This window comes from Plecotus auritus, assembly GCF_963455305.1.
Source record: "Plecotus auritus genome assembly, chromosome: 13".
NCBI lineage: Eukaryota > Metazoa > Chordata > Mammalia > Chiroptera > Vespertilionidae > Plecotus > Plecotus auritus.
In genome coordinates this window covers 14,128,357-14,149,101 of record NC_137779.1, presented here as the reverse complement: position 1 = coordinate 14,149,101, position 20,745 = coordinate 14,128,357, and the positions used below count along the sequence as shown (strand labels likewise).

General features: G+C 52.7%; 1 protein-coding gene across 2 annotated transcripts; it reads right to left on the bottom strand.

The window, feature by feature from the left end:
- Nucleotides 1-1,265: 1,265 nt before the first annotated feature.
- KMT5A (lysine methyltransferase 5A) lies at nt 1,266-14,103 on the bottom strand. Of its 2 annotated transcripts, XM_080650511.1 has the most exons (8): nt 13,823-14,103; nt 13,440-13,567; nt 12,177-12,333; nt 9,117-9,336; nt 8,588-8,675; nt 5,859-5,918; nt 3,876-4,066; nt 1,266-3,162 (listed from the first exon to the last, which is right to left on the bottom strand). In XM_080650511.1, the coding sequence occupies exons 2-8, from the start codon at nt 13,557-13,559 to the stop codon at nt 2,952-2,954; spliced, it is 1,047 nt and encodes a 348-aa protein (XP_080506637.1). In that variant the 5' UTR covers nt 13,560-13,567; nt 13,823-14,103; the 3' UTR covers nt 1,266-2,951. The 2 variants fall into 2 exon arrangements, with proteins under 2 accessions (XP_080506637.1, XP_080506636.1); XM_080650510.1 differs by lacking the exon at nt 13,440-13,567.
- Nucleotides 14,104-20,745: the final 6,642 nt, after the last annotated feature.

Genomic DNA, 20,745 nt, shown 5'->3' with positions numbered 1-20,745 from the left:
GAGATGGAGGCTGGTACTCACCCTCCCAACCTCCCCACCCCATTTATAGAACTGGAAACTGAGACTCCGAAAGGCTAAAGTAGGTCACAGGTCATATAGCTAGGAGGCGGCTGCCCAGGATGTAAATGCCTAAGGCCTGGTTCTTATCCGTGGAGCTGTGCAAGCCCAGTTCTCCAAAAATCACTAACATCAATCACAAACGCAATTCGTGGCAGGTCTCGCCTGCGCCGTTTGAGTACCCCTGCGGGCTGGGTAGTTATTCCCATGGTACTCCTAGGTCCCAGCACTGTGGGGCTGAGGGATTTGTCCAAGATCCCAGCTTGAAAGAGGTGGAAAAGGGGCTCAAGCCCAGGTGCAGACTTCCCAGCCCAGGCCGCAACCCCTTGGCTTCCTGAGAAAAGTCAGCAACCTTTAAGAGTCTGGTCGAGAATGCCATCTCAGCAGTCTTAGGTCAGGGCCCCAACTCTGAACTCCGTATGACACCGCCCCCCTGACTGGGTGCTCCCCTCTTAGTGATGGGGTGGATTCCTGCACCTTGGGGGTGAGGGCCAACTTGGGAAACAAATCTGAGTCCTGACTTCAGAACCACCTGGGCCAGACCAAGGGACAGCGAGAGCAGAGGAGAGGGGGGAGGAGCGGCTCTTGGGACTGAGTGTGGAGTCCAACCGAGATCCGTCCTCCATGGGCAGATCCATCCTCCACGGGCGGCATCAGCCTGACATCCCCGAGCCCCGACTGCACCGCTGACCTCCAAGCCAAAGCTGTAACAGTCCATGGAGTGGACCCCCAGGAACAGGCAGGCAGAGGTGGTTCCCATCAGACAAGCTTCAGAGAGGGTCTGTCCAAGGGGACCGGCTGACAACCTCTCCCAGACGGTGCTGGAAGCAGTGTTCTGCTTGTAAACCAAGGACACTAGCCACGGTCCCACTCCGCTACGCGAACCAGCACCCCATCCGGGGCGGCAGGAGGGACTTCCAGCACGAGGCAGGCGAGGCTGGTCCGACATCAAACCCAGGACCTCAGAGAGACAATCACAGGCTCAAGTTTGTGCTCACTGCGTGCCAGGCACTGTCGCTGTAAGGGCCCAACATGCACAAACTTATCTTTAGGCTCCCGTGACCCCTTCTACAAATGAAGCAACTGTCCTGCAGGGAGACATGCACTGAAACCGACGACTGAGGGGGGTGACCCTTCTGTAAAACCCCGAAAACCCACACCGCTGCTCCTACCTCCGCCTCGTAAGAAACAGACACACAGGTGGCCTCGCCTGGCAATAAATATTTTAATTTGTTTCATTTTTATGATGACAAATAATTTTCAAGTTTATTTCCTTTTGTTTTTTAAATACAAAGCTAAACCACAAACAGGTACAACCGAGACATTTTACTTCACATTGACACGCTCCGTCGGATCCTCCTCCAATTGGCTGACCACTGACCAGGCAAGTGTGGGGCGGGGGGAAGACTTTCCTAGGTAGCACCGTCATGAGGCTGGGGTGCGTGGGGTGGGGGCTGGGGGGCACCAAGGTTGAGGACAGGCTCTCACACCTGTCTCCATTCACATTTACCTGGGACCAGGGGGTCAGGAGACCCCAGGTGGTGGTTCCAGAGCCCAGGCCCCCTGGACCGCAGGTGGAGAGAGTGAGAATCGGTCCCCCTTCAGGAGGGAGGGGGCAGCTACCTACGCCTCCTGCTGTCACAGTCATCACAGTCGAGGTGAAAACTTTACCCTTAGCCTTGATCCCTGGGTGCTGCACCTGCCCTCTCCCCTTGGGGTGGGGCCTACACTCCAGGGCTCGTGGGCTCACCCTTGGTTCGTGGCTGCGCAGTCTGCGTGTCGCAGGAAGAACATCAGGTGGTCTGACAAACAGCACGACAGCAGGTCTGGACCTTTCAACCCAGCAGAATTGGGTCAGGGTGGGGGTGAGGGTGGCTATTTCGGGGGGAGGATTGGATAAGTAATTTCTGGTCCCACTACAAAACTTTATTTTTTATTAGAATAGAGTACCATCTCAAATCTCTTCTATAAAAAAAACAAACAAAAAAACCAAACCCAAAGTAAAAGGAAAAAAAAAAAAAGGAAAAAAACGCAGCCACTCCACTCACTTTATGACCTATGTACATGTAAGTTGTTTTCTGTGGTTTTCTCTTTTTTTTTTTGCCTTTTGTGTTTTTTGATTTTTATTATTATTTTTTAAAATAAATTCAGTGTTCACATTTCTATAAAGAATTACCCCAGTTTCGGGAAGCGCTGCCCTAGTGGGGCTGGCTAAGCAATGCTTCTCCCTGCCCACATCTACTCATTACCCTCCCTGATGCTTCGAGGTGCCCAGAAATGCGGCAGCCCGTGGAAGAGTAAACCTAGGCCTGGCCCGTGCCCACGGGCCACCGGGTCAGCAAGCTTTCAAGAAAGCAGAGGGGAAGACGAACTTACTGCGAAACCCTTTTAAAAAATATTCATACACTTCCGTGTGCGCCTGTCCAGACGGCAGGAAAACAAGAGCTTGGGAACATCCCGTGGGGGCCGTCGGGAGGTGGCAGGCGTCTTCTTGGCCGCCCCGTGCTGCTCGACATCTGGGTGCACGTCGGGGTGCAGGGAAGAGTCCTGGCTCCGCAGCCCCCCACTTCCTTGGTTCATGTTTGAAGACTCTCTCCTCTGAAACCTGTGCCGAGCCTGACTGCATGCACGCGAGCGCGGGAAGCACAAACGTTCGGCTTGTATGCAAAAAAGGTACAAAAACAACTAGAATATAAAAGTTTTGGTAATATAAGGCCATCTGTTCAAGTCCACTGTGGAAACCTGTAACAGATATTTAAATACTACAGTGAAAAGGCATCTTAATATACTTTTTAAAAACATCTGAAGTAATCTGCTAATATTAAGTGTGTGTAAAAAAAAAAAATCAATTCCCTTTGAGGGCACTTTGTCCACTGAAGTGGGGAGGCGGGTAGTTAATGCTTCAGCCAGGGGTAGGCCTCGATGGAGGCCCTGCTGCGGTCCCCATAGTCATACAGGAGCTCCTCCCCCGCCTCGATGTCGCGGGAGGCGATGAGGATGAGGTGAGGCACGCCGTCGATGTCGTGCAGTTTGGTTTGGCAGTTCCCACATTTACTGTGATTGATCAGTCTTCCCAGGCGATTTGTCTCTCTAGTTGCATCCACGCTGGCGGGGAGGGAGGGCAACAGAGGATTATTAGGTTGATAAAGTGGCTTTTGAACCCAGCCAGAGTCCCACATGCTCTCAACTCTGGTAGGATATCAATTTATGGCCACGCCTTTTGGGAAAACAATTCAACTAAAAAAAAAAATCTTAAGAGCCTAGAGAGGCACCGGGTGGGGTGTCTCAGGCAGGGGGTGGGAGGAGACAGGAATGCAAAGGGCTCTTTGTGGAGCCTCGGGAAGCAACTGTAAGAGTTTGGCACAATCAAGAAATGAATACAAGTCAACCGTGCTGGGAATGAGGGAGGCCGTGTGGGGGTGCGGGGGCAGGGAGTATGGGAACTCTCTGTACCTTCCACTAGGTTTTGCTGGTACCTAAACCTGCTCTAAAAAATAGTCTATTAAAAAACAACACACAACAAAAAGCAATCCACTACACGGGCCACCTGGAGAACGGAGCAGCCAGCCATTTCCAGAGCTGCCCTGGCCAAATGCCCTGAGAGGAGGAGGCAGGTGAGCCTCGGAGCAGGGTTCACGTGACCAGTCCACGTCTGCATCCAAAGTTGGAAAATGAGAAGGGGGTGGGGGAGAGCGGCTTCACAGCTTTGAGAAAAGGCAGCAAGAACTACACAGGAAGCCAGAGCCACAGAATCAGGTGTTCCTGGCCTTGGCCGTGTGGCCCGTCCTCTCCGCCATGCGCAGCACCCGTGGACTTACCAGTAGGTTTTGCTCAAATACTGGAAATAGTACATGTAGCAGCCGGTGGAGGGGTCTTGCGCATACAGAGCCTCCCGCTTCTTGGCGTCCGTGATCTCGATGAGGTCCCCGTGGTATTCCACCACAAAATCGCCCCGGGAGAACTGCTTGGTGGCGATCACGCCCCTGCCTTTGCCATCGATGAGGTCAATCTGTTGAGAGATGATGAAAGAGAGGGTTAGTTCGTAATAGCCAGAGATGCCACGGTGCGAGGCCGGCTCAGGAGGCCTGGGGATTACCTTCGTTTGAACAGCTTTCTTGAGGTATGCTGCAGAGTTCAGTTCAAAGTATATTAAAATGTACACAGGGGTGCAACTATCGCCACGATCCATCACCTCAGAAGGTCCCCTTGTGCCCATTTGCAGAGCAGTGTCCCATGTCTCCTGAGAAATCTGCTAGGTGGGTGTTGCCCCATTTTGCGGGTGAGAAAACGGAGGCTCAGAGGGGCAGACCCACGTCCAAGGCCATGTGACTAGGAAGTGGTGTAGCATGGACTCAATCCACGCAGCTAGCCTCTTCAGGAGAGCAGGAGGACCCAGCGTTCTGAGTCTCTCCTTCAGGGGCCCAGACTTAAGTCCAGATCTCCCTAGATGGTGGGTGGAGACTACAGCTTTCTGCCCCTGAATCCCAGCCCAGACCGTCTGGCCACCTCTCCTCTCATCCACCCAAATGTGTTTGAAAAATACCAGGAGAAAAGCAAGTTTCTTGGGCATTGCCACTTCCCAGGAAAACAGAGTTTAAATGTTTTTTTTATCATATTTTTATTGATTTCAGAGAGGAAGGGAGAAGAAGAGAGGAACATCAATGATGAAAGAGAATCATTGATTGGCTGCCTCCTGCACGCCCCCTACTGGGGATCAAGCCCGAAACCCTGGCATGTGCCCTCAACTGGAATCAAACTTGGGACCCTTCAGTCCGCAGGCCAATGCTCTACCCACTGAGCCAAACCGGCTAGGGCCAAAACAGAGTTTAGGAAAAATGTATTTGTTTCTCCTTTTAAAAGTTTCCCTAGACATGGTGCTAAATGGAGGAAGCCAGACACAGCAGCTCCCTATTCTACAATCCCGTCTGTAGGACTGTCCGGCACAGGCAGGTCCAGAGAGACAGAAAGCTGACTGATGGGAGCCAGGGGCTGGGGCACGCCTGCTAATGGGGACGGGGTTTCTAGTTCCATTTGGGAAGATAAAAAGGTTCGGAAATGGACAGGGGTGATCAGTGCATAACACTGTGAGTGCACTCAATGCCACTTAATGGTGCACTTTGAAATGTCTAAAATCCTAAACTTTATGTTATACGTATTTCACCATAAATTTTATTTTTTAAAAAAATTTTTTTAATATATTTTTATTGATTTCAGAGAGGAAGGGAGAGGGAGAGAGAGTGTTAGAAACATCAATGATGAGAGAATCATTGATCGGCTGCCTCCTGCACACCCCCTACTAGGGATCGAGCCCGCAACCTGGGCATGTGCCCTTGACTGGAATCGAACCCGGGACCCTTCTGTCCACAGGCTGACGCTCTATCCACTGAGCCAAACCAGCTGGGGCTCACCATAATTTTAAAAGCGTTTCCTTGGGCTAACATTTCACACAGAGTCCACTATGTTTCCACATGAGTCTCACCCTTGACAATGGTTTTGGCATTTGGCCCCTCAACCAACTAACAGTGCCACTAGTCCAGGGGTGGGCAAACTTTTTGACTCGAGGGCCACAATGGGTTCTTAAACTGGACCGGAGGGCCGGAACAAAAGCATGGATGGAGTGTTTGTGTGAACTAATATAAATTCAAAGTAAAGGAGCGGAGGGGAGAGCAAGAGAACCAGATAGAACAGCCGGATCTGGCCCGCGGGCCGTAGTTTGCCCACGGCTGCACTAGTCAGTAACCATGAAAGGACTGAAGCAATGAGGTGTCACTCTGACCTTAGCCCATAGCCCGCCACCTTACCTTCATGCCTTCTTCCTTTCCACTTTCGATCAATTCGTCTATTCTTCTCCTTTCTTCAAACTGGGAAGAAAACATAGGGTGCATCAGCCTTCCTCCCAGGCCACTCTGGACCACGCCGCAAGGTCACCCACAGTCAGCCTCCATGACATCAGTCCCCAGGGATGCCCAAGAGCCCCAAAACCCTCAAGGCACCTCCGCGGAGAAATCTCCCTGACTACTATGGCCAATGGAGCCTTGGCCTGGCTGCACTATCAGACTACTCTGTTCATTCACGTAAAAGCGCTGGCCAAAGTCATCTTGTTTTTTGGTTATGTGTTCATAAGCTCCATGAGTGCTGGGCTGGTTTACTGTGGAATCTCCCGGCCCAGAACAGTGCTTGGCACATTAGTAAGCCCTCAAAGCAACAACACACAAATCACACACATGCGCACACATATACACACACACACATACGCGCGCGCGCGCACATACACACACACATACACACACACACACACACAACCACCACGCGGAATCATTAGCTAATAAGCATGCAGCCCAGGGAGGAGAGGCACAGTGGGCTGAGTCACCGGGAATATTCGCAGGAAAACGGGCAGGGGACGGGATTTTCCTGCGGTGGGGAACATGGCACCGAGGAGAGGAGCTGAGGAAAACTAGGACCAGCTCAATGCCTCGAATGCAGAGCCAAAGAGATTGAGTTTCATTCTGAAGGCTGCATGGTTTGGGGCTCACAAACAACCAGCTCGAGGCTTCCTGGGCCCACAGGGGTCCCATAGGCAGACTGAACAGGAGGAGACATCCCTGAACTGGAATCAGCAAGCTGTGTGTGCATAGCAGGCCCAGGGCTGGGCTGGGCATGAAGCCAGGGCATTGCCAACTAGCATAGTCCCTGCCCCAGTGCTGGCCGTCACCCCACCCACAACCAGGCCAACCAGCCACAGGGAAGCAATGAGCGGTTTGGGGCATGTCTCAAAGGCCCAGTTCCCACCCTCCTGCCTGGACCCTGGACCGGCCCTGCCCACGCTATCTTCAGACTCAATGACGTGGCTGCCAGGCTTTTAATTTGTTTCACTCCTGGCTCCCCACACCCCTCCCTTATGGCTCACCCACCTAGGCCCCGGGTTCTGCTGCCCAGAAGGGCAGGCAGGGCAAGACACCACCCTGGCCCACCGCCCGGCTAGCCACCACTTGGCCATGGTGTTCACTCAGCAGCGCCAATGCAAACATGAGGGACACAGCGTGGCTCTCGGTCCAGTGACTGAGCGGATCCACCTGCTGCGGGCCAAGCTTTGGGGAAGCAAGCGTCCATTCCCCTCCCCACGCCTGGTGCCAGGCTCAGCAGACAAGCACCACAGCCCGGCCCGTTGCAGCCTTCACTCCCCCAGATAGACAAGCCCGTTTTTTATTAAGGCCAACTCGGCTGCCCCACCCTGCAGCCCACGGCCTCCCTGTGTGGGCACACTGCAGCTCCGACCGCATGGGGAGGCGGGGAGGTGTCTGCGTGCTGGGCTGGCACCGCCTTGCCCTCTGCAATGCTGTCTTTCACAGTGACCCAGCACGGCCTCTCACTGCAGGCAAACATCTTACAACAGCTCCTTCTTGGCCGAAAGACACTGCCTTTCTCAGGAAATCAAGCCAAAGCTTCTCTCCGGAGGGGAAAGTGGACCCCTTATTTTGTTTTTCTTTTAAAGAAGCCTCATCAATTCAGCAAAAATACTAATTACCTTCTCTGTACCTAGAGATTTCACACAAAAAATGCCGGAAGGGACTATTGCAGCAGGGGTCCCGCACCTCTCAGTGGGGCGGCGATCCTTAGCACAGGCCCTCTTCCCTCAGGCTGCTTTGGGGTGTGAAAGAGCAGGGGGGGCTGCCAGGTCCCAGTTTTCCTCAGCTCAGGGGCCCCTGAGTGGAGGGTGAGAGAAGCAGCCAGTGGGCTGCAGGGCCAGAGCACGCCCGGCTTTCCTTCTCAGAAAGGCAGTAACCACACCCACTGCATCAAATATTGACCCACTAGACAGCGCACAGCTCAGCATCTGCCAACTCAGCGGGTGGAGGCCCGTCCAGCTGGCCAGCCTGCCGGTTTTCACAGGGGCTTAGGGACCATGGCTGGGTGGCAGAGAGCAGAGAGGAGCCTTGGGAAGGGATAAGGCCGGGGAAACACAGCACCTACTGTGTGCCAGGCCTGGTTCTAATTGTTCTATGTGTGTTAAGGTGATTAATCCTCCCAGCTATCCCAAAAGATGCTCCATTACCCCATTTTACAGATAGGGCAGCCGAGGCACAGAGTGGTTAAGTTCCTGGCCGGAGGAGATACACCCAGTAAGTGGCTCCCAAGCCACTGCTGCTGACCACCTCGAGACACGACATGGGACCTTCTGGGCAGCAGACAGACCAGCCTCTGAATGCGTCCATGGCCTTCCCCAGGGTGCCAGGCTCCAATGGCCCTGCCAGCAAGCCCTGGAAAAGCCGCCTTCAGGGTCACGCCTGACTTTCCCTGCCCCCGTGCCACAGGCTCCGAGGCCCCTTCCCAGAGGCATCTTAACCAAGCCCTAAGGTGACCGAGAATTATGAGGATCCCCACGAGGCCAAAGAGAATACTGGAGGATACCAAGGCCACAGAGGCCGAGACTTGCCCCAGGCGACACAGAAAGCTTGGGTCCACATGCTGAGCGCTGCCCACTGGGCAGCCGTGCCCCCCAGGAGCTGGAATTAAAACCACAGGACTCTACCTGCAGCTCGGCCTTGCTCTTCCTGGAGCTCCTTCGCACAGGGTAGAAATCGGTGAGTTTGCGATTCTGTTGCGTTTTTCCTTGAGCTCTGGGGGGAGGGGGAAGAAGAGAAAACCACATTGGCACCCAGGGGGGCACACAACTCCTGAGGGGCAGCTCCCTGGAAACCAGGTTGCTTAAACACCTGCGTGCACCGCAGCCTGTGGTCATAGGCTCACCTGCCCGTGGGGGCCTCAGAGAGAGTATCAGAAGCAGGCTGTTCTCTGTGGGGGGTGGGGGGCGCCATGTGGGGGAGGGGAGGGCTCCTGAGCTCTGCACACCCGGCAGACCTAGATGCTGGCCAACGATGGGGTCCCTGGGGGGTGACTCAAGGGGTGTGGCCTCAGTGTGAGAGAGGCTGATGTGAGCCTCAGGATGAGTAAAGCTGGGAGGGGGTGGCCTGCTTAACCCTAACCAGCTCCCTGAGGCCAGAGAAACCAAACTGCAGTGCCTGAGGGGTGGGTGGGGGCGGGGTCTGGGAGGTGCTTACTTTTTCCTAGGCGCCTGCTTGCCCTTGACGGGCTTCTTCAGGGCTTGCTTGGCGATGGCTGCACCGGAGGAATCACAAGACGAGGTCGGAGTTTTTGGAGGTTCTGCTACTTCGGATTTTTGGTTTGGAAAAGGTGCCAGGGGACCTCTCCTGGCGTCTTTGATCTTTAGTTCCTCGGACTTCATGGTGCTTCGTATTGCGTTCCCAGTGTTTCTTTTCTCTGCAGGCAGAGGCGAGAGAGAGAGGTTTATTCCAGACGCCCCATTAGACCTCTGCTGCATTCGAAGACAGGCTTTGAGAAAGAGGGGGGAATGGGTGTGTGCCCTTGCCTGTTAAGCCCCATGTCCATGAATGGCTACGAGGTGAGTCACCTGGCTTTACTGTTTGACAGAGACACTGGGCAGAGCTTTTGGTCTTCTGCACTTTTCTCAGCTTTATTGAGCTGTAACTGACTGCCCTGGCTGGGTAGCTCTGTTGGTTAGAGCGTCATCCTGATGTGTAAAGGGTGCAGGTTTGATCGCCAATCAGAACACACACAAGAATCAATCAACGAATAAATAAATAAGTGGAAGAACAAATAGATGTTTCTCTCTCCCCCCTCCTCTCTCTCTAAAATCAATAAATTATACCGGCCAGCATGACTCAGTGGCTGAGCGTCGACCTATGAACCAGGAAGTCACAGTTCGATTCTGGTAGGGCACATGCCCGGGTTGTGGGCTTGATCCCCAGTGTGGGACGTGCAGGAGGCAGCCGATCAATGAGATTCTCTCTCATCATTGATGTTTCCATCTCTCTCTCCCTTCCTCTCCGAAATCAATAAAGATATATAAAAGTAAATAAGTAAGTTAAAACATTTTTAGAATAAAGGAGGACATCTATAATACTCTCAACAATAAAATAATTAACTTTTTTAAAGTAAATAATACATGGGTGGTAGGAATGTAAAATGGTGCATGAGGCCGGCAGTTCTTTAAAAAGTTAAACATTGCGTTACCATCTGACCCAGCAATTCCACTCCTAGGCATCTATGAAAAGAATTAAAAACATGTGTCTACATAAAAACCTGTATATGAATGTTTATAGCAGCTCATTCATAATAGCCAACAAGTGGAAACAACCCACACGTCCATCAACTGATGGATGGTAAATAAAACGTGGTCTAGCCACACGAGGGAATATTATTTAGTCACATAAAAGAATAAAGTACTGATCCACTCAACAACGTGGATGAATCTTAAAAATGCTGAGGGAAAGAGGCCAGGCACAAAAGGCTGCGTATTATATGATTCCATTTACAGGCAATGTCCAGAACAAGCAAATCCATAGAGACAGGAAGTAGACTGGCAGTTGCCTGGGGCTAGAGGAGGGAGGAATGGGGTATGACTACTAATACTGGGTTTCTTTGGGGGGTGATGAAAAAACATACACATCGAAACCCCTCCAGGCCGCTCTCGCTCCCTTACAGGCCTTTTTGAGTGGAACCAGCGGGAGGTAAGGCCAGGAGCGCAGGGAGCCCATGAACACCAGCTATCGCATCAAGGCTGAAAATCAAGAATAAGAGCCTGGCCTGTGGGGTCTCCTCCTAAGAATATCTGGCCCCAAATTCTGTTCGTTGCCATTTAGTGATACTATGAGCCAAACACGCTTGCTTAGGTGCCATGTCACCATTGAGAACCTTTTACTCTTGCCCCATTCTAGAAGGGACATGAGACAGGCTGACCACACGTAGAGAGAACCCCTCTGCCCATCCCTACGTGGCCGCTGCTACCCTAAGTGCTGGCTATACAGGGAGGAGCAGGCTGGGACACTGGAGGTCCAGCAGAGGAAGGAATGTCGGAGGGAGCACTTCACAAGGCCCTTTGGCATCCATGCTTTAACTGATCTTCAGAGTAGCCACATTCTCCCACTTTACAGATGGGAGAACCGAGGCTCAGAAAAGAGGAGCAATCTGCCCAAGCCTCCTCCACGTAACTGACAGATGGTTAGAACCCAGGTCATTTGAAGAGCAACGAAATAGCATGGCCCTGTGCACTGGGATGGATCCAGACTGGGCTGGCGCCCTAGCTGTCTTGGCTCAGTAGATAGAGCGTCAACCTGTGGACTGAAAGGTCCCAGGTTCGATTCCAGTCAAGGGCACATGCCCGGGTTGTGGGCCCAGCCACCAGTGGGGGAGCGTGCAGAAGGCAGCCGATCAATGGTTCTTTCTCATCATTGATGTTTCTCTCTCTTTCCCTCTCCCTTCTTCTCTGAAATCAATAAAAGCATATTAAAAAATAAAATAAAATAAAGACTGGGCTGGCTCCTGCCCCTGGTTCTCAGCTCTGGCACCAGAGGCTGGGCTAACCCACCATTTGCGGTACTTTCTGTTAACATGGAGCTGCTGGTGGTCAGAGTTCTGCTGTTTTAAGGCAACTGTTACTAGAAGGGAGCATGGTGAACTGGGACATGCTCACACTCCCCAATGCCACGTGGAAAGCGGATGTTTGGATTAGAGCAGGATTTCGGCTTGTTCTGCGGGTCCAGACAGAATTTTCACTAACCGCATACTTTTCTTGTTCAATATTTAAACTCACTGCAGATTATGCTGCGTGAGAGAGGAGCTCTGAACACTTGAGTGGAAAGAAACTTTAGAAATGAGGTCAAGGCCAGCTCATGAAAGGGAAGGAAGTCAGGGCCTGGTGCTCACACAACAGTCAAGCCTGCAAGCAGCTGCTCTGAACAAGCCAGACTCATAATTTCTGCACATTTGGCACCTGTGAGCCTCTTTCCTTGCAAATCAGGGCATTATTTTTGCAATCCAGCAAGATAATCAAGCCCGAAGGACACGCCAACTCTTGTGAAAGCAGCAGAACCTGTTAGGCCGGCAGGGCACACGCCCTGGGATAGGCCGCCGGTTCCCCTGTGTCTGTGTTTCTTAGCAGCAAGACAGAATGTGGCTCCTTTTGCACTTGGGTATGAGAAGGCTGGATAAAAACCTAGCAGAGATGCATAATTATGGAGGAGAGAGGCTTCTGTGGCCCAAGCCGCTGTGGTCAGCGCAGGGCTGTTTCCGAGGCTTACCTTCCCGTTTCCTGTAGATTCCGGCTAATGGCTTCCCCTGGCATTTGACTTCGTGATGTGCAACTGAGTTCTCTTCCTGAAGGGGGGAACGCATTCCAGAGCATTTGTTCGGGCTCATGTAGGTGTAGATCTTGGACTGCCCGGTAAACACATTCTCCTAGAACGACAAATGCATATTCTGAGAGGCTGGAAGAAGACCCCACAGCATTTAGCGGAGAAGGAACGAGCAGACTGCAAAAGACAAAGAACCCAACATCATCATCTCTCCACAGGAGGGCTGCCGGGGGTGCCAGCCCCAGGAGAGCAGTGGAAGGCTGCGGCTCTCCCAGGTCCCCGTTGGCCGTTTCGTGAACACGAGTGGTCTCTAGCTCTGGTCACTAAGGGGACACCTGGCCAGCCGGAGGACCAGCTGCACACAAAGGTCTACATAAGCAGGAGTCCACCTCCCATAGCAGGGAAGTTGGGTTGGGAATGGCCCGAAGGAAACAAATGCGGACTCTGAAAGGCCTGGGGTAGGGGGTAGGGGCTAACTCTGGCAGGAGCTGCAGGCCTCAGGGAACCTGATTAACCACTTCTGGGCCCCAAGGTCAGCTGGTAGGACTTGTCACTACTGTCTGAGCCTTGTGTGTGCCCAAGCCTGGCTCCTCTCAAATGAAAGCAGCCCAGCAGCCTCCCAGGACCTTGGGCTGGCTGCAGGTGGGAGGATTCCCGGGGGTATCTGGGTGGGTGGGGGTGGAGAGCTAATAAAAGCAGGGCCCAATGCCAGCAGATTTAGGGCAGTCCCTCTATTGCAAATGGTATAGGATGGGCAGGCTGGTAGGGTAGCCCAGGTCACTGCTGGTGTTTCTGGGTGTGGGGCCTCTCCAGTGAGTAAGCAGACAGGAGGAGGGCTTCCCCAGAAACATTGCTAGAGCCTTTCTGCCCGATGAGCCATCAAACACCGACTCAGCGAGGCCCGGGTAGGCCCCGCACCCCTGGGAAGGCAGCCACCTCCGGGGTAGCTGGGTCTCGGGTGGAAATGCCATAAAGACACAAACTTTTCCGAGGTCAGATACTGCCAGGGTCATGGCGGAGCGGGTGTGGACGCCACTCCCAGGCAGGCAACAGAAAAGGAAGCTGCCCGGCCGGGCGTCCCGCCCGCATCCCTGCCCCAGGGCGGCGGGCGGGGGCCGTGGGGCGAGCCCACGTGCTCATGGCGCGGGGCCGGCGGGGCGCCCGGCCCTCGGGGCGCGCTGAGTTAGTGCGGGGAGGGTGCCTGCTTACCCCGTTGGCGCGGGGCCTCCCCGGGCCCCTCCGCTCCACCATGTCCGGGCCCGGGGCCGTCGCTGCCACCGCCACCGCCGCCGCCGCCGCCGCCGCCTCCACCGCGCGGGGCTTGGACATCTTCCTGCCTGGAGAGGGGGACCCGGGGGAAGCGGGGGAGGGGGCGCTCAGGGCGCGGCGGGGCGGGGAGCGGGGCCGCCCGGGCCGGGCGCCGCGACGGCGCCTCCCGCCGCAGCCATGTTCCGAGGGCCCGGCGGCGATGGGCCGCCCGCACCGCCGGGAGGCAGGGGCCGGCCGGCCGAGCTTGGCCGGGGCCCTCGTCGCCCTCCCGCCGGGCCCCGCGCGCCGTCCGCCCCCCGCGCGGCCGGGCCCGACACACCCACCTGCAGCCCCGCCAGGCCCATGGCGGCGCGCCCCGCGCCCTCGCCGCCGCCGCGGCCCGGCCACCACCGCTGCCGCTGCCGCTGCTGCTGCTGCTGCCGCCGCCACCAGCGCCGCCGCGGCGCCCCGGGGAAGGGCCGGCGGCGCCCCACGGCGCCCCCTTCCCCCATGGCCTGCGAGGCAGGGCCCGGCACCCGCGCGCCCTCGGCCCGGGACCGAGGACGCAGGGAAGGAGGCGCTGGCGGCGCTTCCTCCGCGGCCCGCCCGCTCGCCGCCGCCCACCGTCCAGCTCCCGGCGCGGGGAGGGGCTGGCAGGGGCGGCGCTGCGAGGCTCCTCCGCAGGGAGGGAGGCAGGGCCGGCCGCGCGGCTGCGACGAATCCCGACTCGGGCGCGCCCCCTCGCGCGCGTCCTCAGCCACTTGCGGAGGACCGGGTGGGAAACATGATAATGACAGCCCCAGCTCTCCGCCCGCCGGGCTCCCGCTCTCGCTGGCTCACGGATATTTTGGGAGACCTGTCCGTGCCAGGCGCGATCAGCAGCGGTGTGCCCGAGCCTGGGCTCACGAAGCGTTTTAATGGGCATTTAATCCTTCTCGCAAGCCCATGGGGCGCAGGTCCTGTGGCAAACCCGTTTAAGATGGGGATACTGAGGCTCAAGGGAGGTGAGGGGCTTACCCGAGGCCATAGAACTGGAAAGTGGGAAACCCGGGCGAGAGATAGAGCCAGGGTTATAATGGGAAGTTTGCTGGGTGCTTTTCTTGCATAGACTATCTCATCCAAACCTCACAAACCCTAGGAAGATAGATATTATTATCTCTTTTTCACAGATGGGAAAACTGAGGACCAGAAACGTGAGGAGGTTGCCCAAGTTCTCAGAACTAGAAATGGATTTCCAGGCAGCTGACCCCAGAGTCTACACTCCCAGCCACTACCCCTCCGGGTTACAGATGAGGAAATTACAGCTGGGAGGAGCAAATGGCGTTGCAGAAGGGGTTTTTTAGCAAGTCACCGGGGCTCCTGTCCCCACCCCCACCCTCACCCCCACCCCCATGAGGAAAGGTACTAGCCAGGCAGGAGTTCCAGGAACTGTGGTGTCTTATTCCGCAGAGCTCAGTGCCCTGTCTCACTCTACTGTAGTCATCAGGGTTTGAGGGACGAGGCAGGACGAGGCCAAAGAGTCTCTGTATTTGTGCAAAGTCAGATGTAAACAAGACACCTTGGGGCAACTCACTCCCGCTACTTGGGTCATGACCTGGGAGCAAGGATTAGGTTTCTCTCAGGGCATCAGGCCCGGGGAGTTTTGTGACCATGGCCAAGTCACTTTCCCAGTCTAGGGCCTCAGTGTCCTCATGGATGAAAAGCAAGACCCTTGAATTCCATAACCCACCCAGGGTACCTTCCAACATCCACAGATTCAACAACCAACTGTCACTTTAAGTAGCTACCTTTCCTTAAAAGAAATAAGGCTGAATAGGATTAAATGGCAGGACCCAGCTCAGGAAAAGCCTCTCAAACCAGCTCAGGCTTTAGCATCCTTCAGGGCTCCCCCATCCCATCCCGCCCCACCCTCCCAATCACTAACTCTGCCCACTTGAACACCAAGAGGCCATTCGGGGAGTGAAAGAGGATTGTAAAGAGACACTCTGACACCCAGGTGGAGGAGTCATTCAAGACAGTGTCCGTCACATCGGCAGGGCAGAGGTTTGCAGTTGCCAAACTCTCACGGGAATCGTGGTTTGAGAGCAGCTGCTCAGACCACCTTATCCACGTCACATAGCATGTTAATCCTCCACCCTACACACATCCTCATGGCCACAGTGTTCTCTATTTTAGGCAAGTGCAGGGGATACATTAAAGTACAAGTCGAGCACCCTGCTCCTCTCAACTCTGCAGCTCTAGTACCTAGAAACTGTAACATAAATCATTCAGTATAAGTTTCAAAACAGTCTTTTATTTCTCTGTACCTAAGGTGTTCATATATACTTGTAACAAATACACCCATCAGCAGAAACTCCTAGATCTCCTAGCAACAGTATTCAACAGCAGTGATACGAAGAGCTAACCCTTATTGACTGTTTACTATGAGTTGGGCCCTATAATAAGGCATTATTACATTGAACCTTCCCAGCCATTTATGAGAAGGTACTATTCCCATTTTACAGATGTAGAAATTGAGGCTCAGGGAAGAGAACCCTCACTTGCCTAAGGTTTCTGAACCCAGTTCTGCTATATGAGGGTACTTTGCAATGAAGAATATATATGGAACTCAGACACTAACATAGCAATGCATTCATTCCACAAACATTTATTGAACACCTACTTTGTGTCAGGCCCTGTGGTAAGGACAAAACAGTGAACACAGAGGCCGATGGAGCACAGTGAGGACAGGGGTTAGTAGGCCCTAGAGGCCATGGTGAGGACTGAGGATTTGATCCTAAGAGCAAAGGGGAAGTTGGGGGCAGGGGAATAGTGAAGGTCATATGATAAAAACCTGTGTTCTTGGGGACCATTCTAGCAGTTGAGGGCTAATAAATTGGAGATGGCAAAAGTGAAAAGAGGGAGACCAATCAGGAGGCCATCTGACAGTGGCAGTAGAAATGGACTGATCCTCAAAGGCACATACTCAAGGTTGAAACTATTCACGTGATTGTAAAACTTCAAAACCAGGGAGGAGTCACCTGGTGTCTAACCTTTGGTTCGTGTGACCCAGCAAGCCTCACCAAGTGAACTACAAGTTTGAAACAAAGACCACTTTTCTAGAAGAAAAACAAAACAAAAAACTGACTCCTCGTTTCAAGGGCTGTAAATAACTTAATATTTACGATACCAAATGCCCAATTTAATAGTCTGCAAGAATAATGTAGCCTAAGAAATAAGTAACTACTAACGTGGGGGTCAGGTGAGACAGTGAGAATCACTAACCAATAAACTACAAGGTGATGTGTAAGCCTGCCATGATAGGAGAGGTACAGTGGAACCAGCGAAGACAGCATGGCCAGAGTCTCTAGACAGTGACTTTGGACTTCAGATTCCACCTCTGAAAAATGGAAAAAACAGCCCAGTCGGTGTGGCTCAGTGGTTGGGCATCGACCTATGAACCAGGAGGTCAGGGTTAGATTCCTAGTTATGGCTCATGTCCTAGTAAGGGGCATTATTGATGTTTCTATCTCCCTGAAATGAATTTAGTCCTCTCTGAAATGAATTAAAAAACATATTTTTTAAAAAATGGAAATAACAATTTGTAAAGATTAACTGAAATAACAAAGTGCCTGGCCCTTAATGGTAATTATTAAGTATTTAAGTAATTCAGTGGCAAAGTGCTTAGTTTTGCCCCCCCCCAATAGATTAGTTAAAGCAAACTATTTTTTTTTTAATGCACTACGGTTGAAATAGGTAGTTTACATTATTTTGCTGTGATGGTAAAATGAATCAGGGAAGCATACCTTTAAGATTTGTCAGATAAATTAGTCAGATGCTATTAATATACTTTTAGATGTTTAACACTTTTCTGAAGAAAAATATTCATCTTAATTGCCTCTGTGGATTGAGTTATTAAGCTCTTTAACTTGAAGTTCACTGTGCCTCATTTTTAAATCTGAATCTGGGTAAGTCTTGTCCCTAAAGACCCTAGAGGGATGCTGGGAGAATAAATGATGCAATTGGGTGCAGGAACTGAAACAAAGGGGCCCAATAAATATTTGCTGAATGAATCCTTATTTTATTCATTATTATTGCTTTGGGAGCATACGACATTAAGGCAAATTCCTACTAAAATGCAGTGCCTTGGGATATAGAGAAAAATGTAAAAAACCTCAGCTTAGTTTTTAAAAATGACAATGCTAGTCAAATGTCACGCTCAAGTTTTTGCATGAAGGAGACACAGCAGCTGGAAATGACCAGCATTTCACTTTGCCGCATAACATGGATCTTACTGTCCTGACAGCGAACTAAGTGTGCAAAGGACTTCGGGCAGGGACATCGCCTCCCGTGGCTGTGCTATCCCACCCGGCCTCTCTGATGGGCAGGGGTCCTGATTAGCTGTGGGACGAAGAGCTGCCCCAGAAGGTGCCAGGGGACCCGTCTCACCCCAAAGTTGGCCAGCGGGCCCGGGTCCCTGCCCTCTGCCCCGGCGGCGCAGAGCTGGCTCAAGGCGTGGGGAGGGAAGGAAGGCGCCTGCCGTGCGGTCCACTCCGACGCGCTCTGCACAATGTGGGTTACCGATCCGCGCCCTCGCCTCGGGGTCACCTCCTTTCCAACGAGAGGGAGTCCCGAAATGGGCAAAGCCTCGCCCTCACCCATCTTTATCATTGAATAACAACCATTCCCTGGAGGTGACCTGCGCTTTAATTTCCAAAGAGCTTTGACATATGGATCCCTTGCCTCTGGAGAGGCAGGTTAGTAGGTGGCAACACTTAAAGAGAGAGGGGAAACAGAGGTGCGGGAGGGGCTTCTGGATGCTTCGGGAGGGGGTAGGTTGCGGGGCATGGAAGGTTTCTCAGCGTCCCTCACTCCCCCCCCCCACCCCGTCCCCGCGCCCCGCGGGAGCAGCCCGCAGGAGGGTGCCTCCCCACCGCCGCTCCCGCCACCCAGTCCCTCCTCCAGCGCGACCTCCCACCCCAGCCGCCCAGGCTCTGGCCATCTGGGCACATACCTCTACCCATGGTCCCGGTGTGTCACCGCCTGGGATCTCCCGGGAAACGCAGCTTTCGAAAAAAGTTACAACAACTGTAGCCAACTGCTGCACGGAGCACCGGCTGCTGTCCTGATTGGCGCCGCCGCCCGCCTCTCCCCTGGTCGCGCGCCGTGATAGGCGAACGCGGGAGGGAAAGCCCGCCCTTCTCCCCGCCTCCCTGACTGGGGGCGGGGCGAGCGGCCGCACTTTCTACAAACGCTAGCGGGACAGGTCCCCGTGGAGGAGGTGGAAAGAGGGGGTGTTTAAATTGTACCGTCTCCCTGCGCTGATTGGCTGCGGTGGAAGGACATCCGCGTTCCCGTTGGAGGCCCCAAACTCCGCCCCCTCACGGCGCTGAAGCTCCGCCTCGGGAGGTTTAGTCACGTGATTGGAGGACCCAGCTCAGAGCGGTCCATTTTTTCTCCAACTTGACTGGAACCCGACCTTTGACCCGCGACCTCCCCTTATGACCTGGGAAGCCTAACTCCCAGCAGTTTGGCATCTCCAATACCATGACCTCCTTCAGCAGTTTAATCCATTCATTCCTAGGTTCGAAAGGGTTATTGGAATAGTTTATCATTCCAGTAGTGAAAACCGCTGGCATAGCTCATACCAACTGGGTCAGTAGGTAAACGTAGAACCTCAGAGATCCTAGCCCACCATACCCACCCATTTCACAGAAACAGAGGGCCAGAGGGAACAGGTAACTTACTTGGCCATGGTCACCCAGCAGTTTAATTGCAGGGCCTGGATCAATCTTTGGACTGTCAGTACACTAGATAATTACCTTAATCCCAGGGAAACACTCTACAGTGTTCCCCACCCAGGGGAGCCACTCTGGGTGTGGTCCCAGAGAAGCACGGGTGTCCTGGGTATTCTTTGCTTTGAAAGAAGGGACGGTATCCAGTTACAGCTCTTTCCTGGGGATGTAGGCAAATACAGTCACTCACTCATCCATTCTCCCTTTGGTCCCCAAGAAGATTTTAGAGACCCCACCATTGCCCAAGGAGTCTATCACTGCACCAGGAAAGTAGGAAAGCAAAATAAAGTGAGGTATATGAAAGCACCCGGAAAAGTAGTTGCTAAGTTGCTGTATGGCATTGGCATATCATTTCAGCTCTTTGACCCTCAATTTCCTGAAGCTGTCAAATGATTTTGGAGTTGGGCACAGTGATCTCCAAGGTTTCTTCCAGCTTACACAAATATACTGAGGTTTTTACTTTCTCTAAAGCTTATAAGTTCAACATTTCTTGAGCTGTATACCTGGCATTGCCTGATCCCTCAAGGATAATGCAGTGGCAAATAAAACACACATCCATATTTTTTAGGGAAGAAACAAACAAGAGGCCACTTTTTAGAAGATAATATTACATAGTGAGTAATGCTATAAGTACAATGAAAATGGGGTAAAATGTGGGAAGAGATTGGTGAAGTGAGAGAAATTCTTTTTGACTTGGTGGCTTTAAGTTATACCCTAGCCCTGGCTCAGTTGGTTAAGCATTGTCCTGTGCACGGAAGATTGGTGGCTGATTCAATTTCCAGTCAGGGCACTTGCCCAGATGGCGGGCTCGATCCCCAGTAGCGGACCTGCAGGAGGCAGGCAATCAAACATTTTAGATATCTTAAATGCTACCAAGGAAGAGTTTACAAAAATAAGTAGCAGGGTGTCCATAAAAATATAAAGTGTTTTTGTTGTTGTTAATCCTCACCATTTTTAAAGTGAATACATACACAGGGTGAAAATGTCAGGCAGAAACTCTCTACCTCCTTAATTCAACCCATCACCTGCAGAACTATCCCATGCATATGCTACCATTAACTTAGGGAAGGTAGAGATAGGGTTGGTGTAATGGTCCAAACATATAATGACTACAAACACTTAGTTTGTGTGAATAGTTGCCAGAACATTCTGGAAATCCATATTAAGAAACGGGTGATTGTCGGGAGCTGGAGAAAAGGAAAAATGGGGACTCACTAACCAATGAGTATGAAATTTCAGTTATGCAAGATGAATAAATTCCAGAGCTCCACTGTAAAAGGCTTGTGCCTATAGATGACAATACTACATTTGTACACATAAAATATTAAGATCTCATATTAAGTGTTCTTATCATAATAAAAACTTTTTAAATTTTTAATTAAAAAAAAAAAAAAGGAACAGGTGAGCCCAGAGGGTGTGACTCAGTGGTTGAGTGTCGACCCATGCACCAAGAGGTTGCTGGTTTGATTTCCCCATCAGGGGCCATATGGATG